General features: G+C 34.0%; 1 protein-coding gene across 7 annotated transcripts in view; it reads right to left on the reverse strand.

The window, feature by feature from the left end:
• The window catches only part of MYO9A (myosin IXA), a 321,690-nt gene that overhangs the window by 97,443 nt on the left and 211,970 nt on the right, over positions 1-12,277 (reverse strand). For 5 of the 7 annotated variants that reach the window (XM_044231266.1, XM_044231267.1, XM_044231269.1 and 2 more), the window contains 3 exons: positions 11,221-11,320; positions 10,501-10,716; positions 2,338-2,450 (listed from right to left, as the gene is read on the reverse strand). In XM_044231266.1, the coding sequence (XP_044087201.1) occupies positions 2,338-2,450; positions 10,501-10,716; positions 11,221-11,320 (429 nt within the window). The remainder of the gene's footprint in view (positions 1-2,337; positions 2,451-10,500; positions 10,717-11,220; positions 11,321-12,277) is intronic. The other 2 variants (XM_044231268.1, XM_044231271.1) reach the window with 2 other exon arrangements.

Below are 12,277 nucleotides of genomic sequence, written 5' to 3' on the forward strand. Positions count from 1 at the left end.
CATTTTTCAACTGGATTATTCATTATTTGAGTGTTGAGTTTTGTAAGTTCTTTATATATTTTAGATACTAACTCTTCATCAGATATGTAATTTGCAAGTACCTTATCTCAGAGAGAACTAACAAATTCAGTGAAGTCAAAAGATATCAGATGCACAGAAATCTGTTGCATTTCTATATACCAGTAATGAAGCAGCAGAAAGAGAAATTAAGGAATCAGTCCCATTTCCAATTGCACCTAAAACAATAAGCTACCTAGGAATAAACTTAATCAAAGAGGTGAAAAATCTCTATTCTGAAACTATAAAAAGAACTTAGGAAAAAAAAAATGAAGATAACACAAAGACATTCCATGCTCATGGATGGGAAGATCAAATATTATTAAATGTCTATACTACCTAAATCAATTTTCATATCTTTTCTTGTCTCTTCCATCTCTTTATCTTTTTGCTCAACCTTCCAAGGTATGTCCTCAACTTTCTTTTCAACTATTCTAGTTGTTTCTTCATGCTATCATACTTTTAATTAAGACTCTTTAATTGGGTGGCTCAGTTGGTTGGACGACTGCCTTCGGCTCAGGGCGTGATCCTGGAGTCCCGGGATCGAGTCCCACATCAGGCTCCCAGCGCCATGGGGAGTCTGCTTCGCTCTCTGACCTTCTCCTCGCTCATGCTCTCTCTCACTGTCTCTCTCTCTCAAATAAATAAATAAAATCTTTAAAAAAAAAAAAAAAGACTTTAATTAAGACTCTTTTTATAATGAATGTTTTTCTTTCATGCAGTTGTATTTATTTATGCAGAAGGTCTGTTGATTAGTTTCACTTGTCTGTCTGGAAGTTTTCTTTCCCCTGCAGAGCTCATTTCTTCCAAGTTGTAATATATCCATTAGTTTAAGTTTCTTTTGTAAGGTGTTTCTTCATATGTGGTAAAAAAAGGGTTAAAAAACAAAACAACCATGAGAGACTATGGACTCTGAAAAACAATCTGAGGGGTTTGAAGTGGCGGGGGTGGGGTGGGGAGGGGGGGGTGGGTGGGAGGTTGGGGTACCAGGTGGTGGGTATTATAGAGGGCATGGCTTGCATGGAGCACTGGGTGTGGCGAAAAAATAATGAATAATGTTTTTCTGAAAATAAATAAATTGAAAAAAAAAGTTAAATTATGAGACATACTCAGTTGTTGAAAAATGTAAAAAAAAACAAAACAAAACACTGTTTGGAAATTCAAGTATGCATTGGTGGAGCTTCCAAACTCGTTTTCCCTGTATGATTTTCTGGCTAGTCTATTTTGTAGGGAGAACCCTTGATACAAATATCTCTAGGTCTTCCCTTGGGGGTTGTACAAAAGTCCCAAAGACTTTTTGAACCAACTGCCTAGGGAAACATGAAATGTGGAAACTGAGTGGAAGAAAAAATTAGGGGAATCTTAACATTCAGTATGTAAACATTAAATAAATCTCCTTATTTCAAATATGTACCCAAATCCTCAAATGTATCAGAGAACCTCCAAGAACAGAGATCTTCTATTTTATCCTTTCCAGAGACTAAATCTCTAGGTTTCTGCTAGGATTGGGGAAGATCAGTCAGCCAGATGTTTCTTACTCAGGTTTACCCAGTTGGTTTAGGATTCAGCTTTCTTCTACCGATTAAGACATTTAAAATTTGTCTATTTACTTTTTGGAGTCCACAGGTTTATTACAGTTGTCTCCAGTTGTCTGTTTGTTGTTTGTCCTACATAAGTTTTGCCCTTTTAGCAATTCTAGAGGAAGAAGTAGAAATTAAATTCATATATTTAGTCTGCTATCTCCAGATATTTATCTTTTGTGCTACGGTGTATCTTTCTCCCAAAAGTTGATCTCTAGCATAATCTGGTCTGGATTTGCATTATCATGGATTATGCCTCTACAGATATTGAGGAAATGGCCTTTAATAGGACCAGAAAGATTTCAGCGTCATCTTCGAGTGTTCAGTGAGGGTTCAACTGCCTTACATAACACAGATATAACAGACACAGATATTTACCTGACAAATAATAACTCCATATACTCTCTTAAAGGGAACAGAATTATTTCCTGAAAGTCTTTTTTCCAGTTCCATTTGTAAAACATTTAACTCAGAAGAGAAAACAAATCCAAAGCTGGGAAATATTTTCACTCTCATCTGATTCAATCTCCATTCTTTTACAACAAAAAAACCACAAGTGATACAATGATTTAAAGACTTTACCCAAATCACACTGCTAAACACATAGAAAGATAAAGCTCATCATGTAAATCTGAATTATCATGTGCCTGTTATATAGTAGGCACTTAATATTTGTTGAAAAATGAATGTCAAATGATACCTTATATCCGAATCTGAAGCTTTCTGCCTCACTGCCAATTTTGTAATCTCTCCTTGAGACATAGTCTTATGGAGCTTTGCTTCTTCATCAACTGAAGAAAATCGCTGTGACGTCTGTAATAATTATATATATGAAAGACTTTAAAGCCAAGTAACCATATAATACTGTAAATAAACTCAAGTTACAGAATTGAGAATTACATCTATTAAAAATACATAAAACTACGTTCATATTGTTCAGCCACAATAAAATAAAAGAACCTACTAAAAATTTTATGAACTTCCTAGAATAATCTGATATAAAGAGAACTTGGGTCAATGAAATGCTGAACAGGACCTCCCAGAGTTCATGTTTTCTGACAACTTAACAATATCAAGTGGAAAGGTAAGAAAAAAGTCAAAGCCAACTAAACATACAGACAGAAGATTCAGAATCTGATAAATCTAGAGGGTGAAGTACAGTCTTTCATGCGTCCTTTTATGTGTCCCTACAGGTAGTAATTACTTTTATGATATAACTTGCTACTATAGACTTTTATTATACCTAGTCAAGGATTTAAGAAAGGAAAAAAAAACACAAAGGATCAAACATTATCACCACTAATGGTCTAAACTATAAACAACTTACATGGCTTTATCAAACTGGGAACTGAATTTCAATGGGCAATTCTTGTTCCATGTATTTACAATGTGCCCCTTTAAGGAAAATCCCATTCAGAAGAGAAAATTTCTTGTTACCTATTCAAATCCTTTCCTAATATTTCATTTTTCTATAATTATAGTATCTTTTCTTTGGCCTTTTAGTCTGCTGCAACAGTGACCAGTTTTATCCTCATGCCTGAAACAACCAAAACCAAAAACAAAACAGAAACCCAGACAAAATAGTAAGAACAAACAGTTATCAAGATGCTGGACAATTATTCTCAGGAGATGGGAAATAAAAGAAGTGAGTCCTTCATCTGTCCCAGCTTAGTACCTTGAGACAGTTTCCAAACTGTGACACAGAGAGAGGGTTCCAGGAGAACCCTGGCAGACTCTCTGAGTTGAACACATCAAGTTGAAAGTCCAGAGAGACTAGAGACCGAGAAAGAGAGAGAGAGAGAGAGAGAGAACTGAAGAGGAAAGAGATACACAAATAAAAAACTGTGGAGATCTTCAGAGGGTATTTAGCTGAGTACTAATCAACACTTCTGTGTCAGACAACTACCCAACACCAGGCAAAGGACCACCTGAAAGGTTTAAAGGTAATAGTGCCCAGCACTTACCAAAAGACAGTAACTGTGCCTGTGCCCAAGTCAGAACATATAACTTTATGATTCCCAGGGTACTGGGTGAAGTATATAGCAGGATCTTGCCTCAGTAGTCAAGAGTAAGTGATAGTCAAAAATAAGCCCTAGGTGAAAAACTGCTCTGTTTGGACCTAACAAATCTTAAGTTTAATTCAATAAAAACTGTATATAAAGTGTAAAAAATGATTTTATTTACATATAAACATTAAAATGATTACTGCAGACTGATTAACAGATCTCTTTCCATTGTTTCTTTCTTTCTCCCCACCCTGCCCTCCCACCCTTCTTCTTCTTCTTCTTCTTCTTCTTCTTCTTCAGTGGTGAGAGCACCTGGAATCTCTCTCAGAAAATTTCCAGCATTCAATACAATGAGACTAACAAATACTTAGGAACAAACTCCTTCCATAATCAAGCTCTGAAATATTACTGGAACGTAACAGTCTCAAGAATATTAATCAGATACAAACGTATCCATAGTACCCAACAAGACAAAATCTACAATGTCAGGCATCCAATAATAAATAAGGAGGCATGCAAAGAAATAACAATATATTACTGACAAGGAGGAGAAAAAGTCAATCCATCTATAGTGACTCAAAACTGACACAAATATTGAGCACTAGGAGATCAGAGAACTAACTAAAGGGAAAGAATCTAAAATTGCATGTGATTCAAGGTGACATATTTTTAAAGGCACTGCTTCTGAGGAAAATGAAGGTAAAAAGAAACGAAGGGGTGCCTTTTAGAGATTGAGTAGTGAAGAAAAGAAGCAGAAGAGGAATATTTAGAATCTAACAAGGCAAAACAGAAGCCAAAAATGGAGGACACAACATTGCCTCCAACACACACACACACACACACACACACACACACACACACACACACACAACTAACAGACTCCAAACAGGATGCCTGCAAAAAACCTTTTCATTTTTACACTGATACTAGAGGAAGCTCTTGAAATCAAGTTACTTATAAACTATCCCAAATGCACAACATGAATAAAGACAAAATCTACACAAGCTACAATAAGAAAACAAAGAAAATTAGAACCAAAACAACTTAGATGATAACCCATCTTCCACCAAACATACAGAAACCAAGCATGAAGCAGGAAACTGTAAAAATGAATTAAATAACCTCATGAAACACCATAATGAATCAAAAATTAAAAAATTAAAAAATAGAAATGAGCCCCCCCACCTCAATAAAAACCAGGAAGCAATGAAGGGAGTTGAGTGAACTCACGGAAGAAATAAAAAGATAGTGAAGAATAACTTAGAACATGCCCAAGGGAGAAAAAATGCAAATGCAGATTTAAAAGGCAGAAAGATAATAAACAAATAAAGATAATAAAGAATAGAAAGTATAAATGAGTAAAAAATAATCAGAAAGAACATGGTTGAGATGGAAGACAGAAAAAGTTATAATTGGATTCCCTAAACAAGAAAAACAAAATAATGGGACACAGTATTTAAAACTGCAATCTATGAAAGTGTTTCAAACATAAGGCAAAACCAGAATTTATATATATGAGGATATGCAAAAGAATATGTAAAATTATACATGCTGACAAATTATAAATAAAAGCCTAAAAAAAGAAGGGAGAGGAAAAGTAGAGACAAGAATAATTCATCAATAGTTGTGTCAAAATAGTTGAGAATTAAAAAATATTATTATAACTAACTAACTTGAGAATAATTGGTTAAATTAAAATACAGTAAATTAAGGCATTTTAAAAAGGCCTGGGTGGCTCAGTGGATTAAGCCGCTGCCTTCGGCTCAGGTCATGATCCCAGGGTCCTGGGATCGAGCCCCGCATCGGGCTCTCTGCTCTGTGGGAAGCCTGCTTCCTCCTCTCTCTCTGCCTGTCTCTCACCAACTTCTGATCTCTGTCTGTCAAATAAATAAATAAAATAAATCTTTAAAAAAAAAAAAAAAAGAAATCAACAGAAAAAGAAACCCCCATATCAAAAGAAATTTTAAAAAGTGAAACAGCAAAAAATTAACATTAAAAACAGCAAATTTAACATAACACAAAATAATAACATAAGATTATTAAGAAAGATAATTGAGGCTGCATCTATCAGTTACATCAATAAATAGGAATAGGTTTAACTCATCTATAATGCAAAAATTTTTTTAATTTGGCTCACAAAGTAGGAACCAACTATACTGCATACAAACACACATCTAAAACAAAAGGATCCAGAAAGGCTAAAAGAAAAAGGATGAGAAAAAGTATTCCAGGCAAATGGAAATAATTAAGAAAGCACAGGCTGTGATATTATGATTTAAGTAGAATTCAAGCAAAAGCACTTAATGTAACAAAGTCACAATTCAGAAAGAAGAGGAAACTTTAAAACATTCTCTATACAAGACTGATCAAATGGTACAAAAAATAGTAAGGATACAGAAGACAACATAATCAGTAAGAAAGAGATTATGGTTATATACTGAAATTTTACATTCTGAATACAGAATATACTTACTTTAAAAATGCACATAGTACTTTCTCAAAAACTGACCACATATTAACAAAGAAAATGAGGAAATTTGATCATTATAAATCATTATAAATACTCTTTTATCATAACATAGTTAAACCAGGAATTTTAAAAAGTTAAAAAATAAAAATGTCCTTCCTCTGAAAACAAAAAAATTTTTATTGAACAAGGTTTGGGCAAAAAATAATATAAACTGAAATTACCGATTTTCTCAAAAAATAATTAAAAACTTAATACACATTAGAATAAACAAGATACAACTAAAGTAATGGTCAGAAGAAAATTCACAGCCTTAAAAATCTGTATCAATAAAAATAACTCAAATAAATGAATTAAATTCCCCCACTTAAAAGGTAGAAAAATAAGAAATTTAGAAATAAGAATTTAGGAAAAATAAATTAAAAATAAGGAAATTTTTTTAAAATAAGGAAATAAATAACAAAGGTAAAAGCAGAATTCAGTGGAGAATGGGGGGTCGGGGAAACTAGGGATAATAAATAAATCAAAACCCTATTATTTTGGAAAAAAGTAAAAACAGACAAGTGATTAGCTAACTTAAAGAAAAAAAGGAAAAAAAACAAATTTACAAAATATATGAAATGACAGAAGGGAAATAACCACTGAAACAGAATTTTTAGAGAACATGAGACTAATTTCCAGACTTCAATGCAAATAAACCTGAAATTTAGATGAAATTAATAATTCCCTAAGAAAAATTTATTTACCAAAATTGGCTCTATTAGATAGAAAGCTTATAAGACTAATTTATCTATAAGAAATACAGTTAATTATCAAGGAATTATGCCACAAAAAAGTCCCAGATGGTTTCACGGGGAAATTCTACCAAAGCTTTAAGTGCAGAAAGTTGTGATGCTATAAACCAACCCTAACCTTTTGGGGAACAATAAAATACATATAAATATCAAGTGTAGGGGCACCTGGGTGGCTCTATCAGTTAAGCACCTGACTTCAGCTCAGGTCATAATCTGAGTCCTGGTTTAAGCACCATGTTGAACTCCCCGCTCAGCAGAGCCTGCTTGTCCCTCTCCTTCTGCTTCTCCCCCTGCTTGTGCTCTCTCCCCCTCTCTCAAATAAATAAATAAAATCTTTTTAAAATAAATAAATAAATAAATAGATAGATAGATAAATACTAAGTCTATGCAACAGGATAGCTGTTACATTGGGACTACCAATCCAAACCTTTTATGTCATAAACTCTGTTCAATATCAACCAGATTTCCAATTTGCAAGAACCATCTCAAAAATTACTGGTACAGGTTCTAAAATGCTATAAACATCCTCTCCTGGCTTCCCCTTCCTAAGAAATTCCTAAGACCTACTCAAAGTAGATTTTCCTTTACTTTCTGTAAAACAAGCTAAAAAACTTAAGTCTTGCTCAATCAAAAGGTTTTTCTGGCAGTTTTTTGTGGAGTGAGCAGTGGAGAGAAGGAAAATTCAACACTGATAAGGATTGGAGAATATTTCAGATAATAACAAATACAAACAAGAACATAAGAAGTGACAGCAGTTTGGGGATAAAATGAGAAATTTTTCATACTGGAGATAAAGAAGACAAATTTTGGAGAGCTACTTGGGAGTCATGCCCATAGAGATGATTGTCCAGGGATAACAGAGGAAACTCTAATGTTACCTATACCAATTCTACTAATAAGGAAAAGAAACGATGTGACTAACTCACTTACCATCCAAAATACTGAGAGACTAAAAAACTATAGGAAAACCACCTTAAAAATATTATGTGGCAGAACATGTCATTGAGTGAAAGCCAACAGAGTGGATGGAGGAACTGAGTGAGAGCAGCATCTGGAGACTGAAGTTATTCAAATGGCAGAATTAAAGGCAGAAAGTTAAAACAAAACACCAAAGTCATAAGGAAGGAAGCTACTACTCTTGTCTCTACTTCTCTTAGCAGGTAACAACTAAATGACTGATGAATCGAGGAAGTAATGCTTAGGGAATCCTCTTCAGGTAATTCATATAGGACTGTCTTTATCCCATTAGATCAGTTATTTCACAAATGGAAAGGTCAGATGGCTTCTTCCAAAACTGAGTAACACTCTTTTTAGCAAATGTCAGAGTTAAAGGATCACTTTGTCCAGAAAAAAAACAGAAACAAAAATAAACACACATACACACACACACACACACAACACCAAGTTTTTAAAAATCCATGTGCCTAGAAAATCAAGTGTATTTAAAATTCTAGAGATATTTGGATTTTATGACAATTCAGTAAATCCCATTTACAATCAATTAGTCTTTATCTTTACAATATCAGAGAACATTAGAACATGGCAAATTTTCAAGATAAACAAATAGAAACACTTTATACTGTTCCTACCCTTTCCACCCCCATCCCCAATAAGTATCTATCAGCATATTCTAGAAAGCAAAGCTTCTTCATGCAAGTGTCCACCAGAAACAACCACCACCACCTGTTCCTAAAATAGCTAGTGACGAAACAGAAGGACAGCAAGAGAGCTGGAGAAGAGACTATATTCACTGTGCAGGGAGGCAGAGTGCTCTACAACTACGGGCATGCAGTGACCGTCAAGCAGGTGAACAGAATCACAGGCAGAGGCTACCAGCTAGAACCCTTAAAGGGGCGAATGCTCCAAGCAGAAAGCCCAACTTCTGGTTCATCTCATTAAGAGTTTTCACAGTGAGGAAGAATTCTACCACCAAAAGGACTAAGGTTTGTAACAAAGAAAACTCTCAGGAACAAAACAGCAATTACAAATGTTAAGTTCTTCCACGAATGAAAAATCTACGTATACTTTAGAGAATAATTTAAGTATGCTCCCCATCTACACTAAAAAAGCAATACTTTTCATTAAATTAGTTGTTCCATAATATAATTTCATCTTTAACTACTAATCCTATGGTAAAGTATGTTTCATTATTTATAACTCAAAAACAGGGCACTTCCAAAATGGAGTTATTTTAATTTACACTGAAAAGAGGGCTTTGGCTCTAATTACATATCTTAATGGATATACAAATTATTTCCAATCTTTACAGTCCTACAGTTTAGCTCAAAGTAATGACTCATTTATCTAATTAGAGAACTTGTCATACATTTTTGTTTTTATTTTTTCTTTTTCTTAGAATATCAATATTATCATTTAAAAACAGTATTTCTAACAGAAGATAAAGACAATAAGGATATTCTAGAAATTAGCAGAAAATTTAATTCTTTGGTCCTATTTAAATTGTTTAACAAACAGTTTAAAATAGTTCAAAGATAAAATACTTAATGACAAAAGAAGACAAACTGAGAACTTTCCTACCATAATGAACAGATACTAAAGAAGAACATTAGAAATCCAACTTCAGGATATGAATGGAAATAAAATGCATATATCACTCCACTTGATCAATGATAATGTTTGTATATGTAGTATAAATTAGACATACAGAGTCCCTATATTGTGTATTTTCCAGGACAATTCCAAAAATCAAACATTTTATATCCATCAATACATTCACACTTGTCAAACTATATATTCCTAATTTTGGTTGAAAAATGATCATAAAGTTATATTCTTAGTCAAATATTATGACTAAGTGCAGCTTTATTCAAATATAACTCCAATGTTGTAATTTTTGATCAATACAAATTCATAATACATACAGCCTTCTACCTGGGTAGGTTGGTCCAGGAAAACATTTTTGGCATGGCTCATTAAATTTTTTAGAAATTCATGTTTATTTTCTAGTGCTAAAAATGGGGGAGACAAAGCAAGTTTAAAAGCAAAAACAAAAAAACAAAAAAAGGAAAAGATATTTTCTTTTCAGTTAAAAGCAACTAGACTATTTAACATGTAGCCTATTCACTAGACAAAGGATCAATTAGCAAACTATGGCCAAAATATCAAATACAGCCCGCTGCCTGTTTTTGTAAATAGTTTTACTGGTACAAAGCATTGCCCGTTTATTTTCTTATGTCTATGGCTGTTTTCGCTCTACAGTGGCAAGTTAAATAGTTGCAACAGAAACTAAAGGATCCACAAAATCTACATTTACTATCTGGTCCTTTATAGAAAAGAGTGTGAGGGCCCCTACTCTAGACCTTTTAAGATAGAATAGAAAATCTCTACCTTAGTGCTAAATTAAATAACCTTAATTTTCCCTAATTTATGATTTGACATACACTGTTAAAGTGTCCTTTATCTGAGTCCTAATAAATTCAAGTTTAGCTTTGTTGCTGTGTTCACTGAGGTTTCCCATGTACAAACCACTATACGAGGAAGAAGCTGTGAAGGTTAGCTTTAGATTAGCAAAGGCTATTCATTATTCCCATCAGATTTGTTTGGTGCCTATTTTTCTTATATTGCTGTAAAATTACCATTTCGGAGTCACTGTGAGAGGCCTGACCCAGGCTGGGTGCAGGCCCTAGCTCAGAGTGAGAAGCTTGGTCAAGGGAGAGAAGGGGCTCAATAATGTCATCGTAATCATCTTCCTCTGTATCCCCCTCCCCATCGGCAAAAGTACCTCTAGTCAAGAAATCGGAGCGCGTCCGCGCCATTCGAGCTTTCTTTTTATGGGCCGGTCTGGCAACCTGCTTGACCAAATGATAAAACAAATAACATAACAATGTTTTGTTTTGGTTTTTTGGGGAGATGATGCCAATGAAAGACAGAGAGGTCATGAATTTCTTGAAACATCCCTCCACCCCGCTTGCAGTGTCCTTTCTACAAGAAGTGACAGAGATAATCAAAAGCAATCTATATACATTACTCTGGACAAAGGACAAAAATGGAAGCCAAATCTACACTGCTCTCTATAGCCAAGGAAATCATCTTTCACCGCCATGATATATCACCAAAGCCACTTGCATAAATTGCCTTTAGTAAGCAACATCTTTTTTGTAAACATAATCTGGGATTTTAGTCAACATTCCTTCCCTGAAGTACACCTCCCTAAGTTTGTAAGAGACTTAGCTCATGGCTTCTTTCGAATAAACACTTGGGAGTAACTGCATAAATGAGATCTTTTACCTAGAATAATAATTTCCAAAACAGGTGCATCTATTTTGCATAAAAGATAGATAAAATTAAATACTTACCTCTCCTTTGCCCGGCCCAGTTAACTTCACAGGTTTCCAATTTGGTTCATCTTGTTTACGGAGTTGAAGATTTCCACTGTTTAAGGCTTCCTTGTTGACACTAAGGATAATAAATAACAGGATTATAATTCAATTCTTAGCAGCTAGACATCCCATGGCAGCAGTCTTAAAGTACAGCATGAAATATAGCCTAACAAGACAAATCAAAGAATTCTAGCAAATTACATTAAATACTTTCAGACTTTATTCAATTCCCAAAACAACATATCCATTTTTTTCTGCTTCCCTAATTAATAGTATTATCAAGAACTGACATATGTGACTGGATTACTAGAGGCCTGTCCCTGATAATCACTGGGTATATTCCACTATGACCTATGTTTAAGACTAGTAGCAGCAGAATTAGCTCAGGAAAACAAATGGATTTGATGATAAGGGAAAACATCACATCCCCAAACCTTATAGTCTTAGAAGGGACCTTTTACTCTAATCATTATAAAATACCTGATAAGTAGCTATCAAGTGATATAGGTCCCATTACTTTGTTTTATACTGAGATGGTTCCTATTGGCTAGCAAATCTTCTGACATCCCTCTTCAGCTTTCATCTACTATATTAGTTTTAAAACTTTGTTATACAGAACAAAATCAAAACTAGCAGGATAACAAATTGTTATCAAGTTAAAGGAGGTATGCCATATAGAGATATTACCTAGTGGAAACTTAATTTTGCTTGAATAACCACACAATGTGACTATTTCATCATTAAATTCTACGTAGAAATGGATTGATGAAAATGTGAATCGAACCCAAAACTTTCATGGTCCCAATTACCTATATTAACTCAGTAGCAAGAGTTTTAAAATTTATCAATAACATATTGCTAATCTCTCCTTGGCAGAACTATAAGCTCACTAAGAATCATACCTTATCTTTTAGCATACTGCTGGGTTTAAAGTAGACATTAACTTATTATGCAAGTTAGCAGACTAATGGCTCTGTCATTCAAAATCTTCCACTTAATTTTTACAAATGAAGACCTAGGGGTTGTAAGAGGT

The sequence above is a fragment of the Neovison vison genome, chromosome 13, assembly GCF_020171115.1.
Source record: "Neovison vison isolate M4711 chromosome 13, ASM_NN_V1, whole genome shotgun sequence".
NCBI classification, from domain to species: domain Eukaryota; kingdom Metazoa; phylum Chordata; class Mammalia; order Carnivora; family Mustelidae; genus Neogale; species Neogale vison.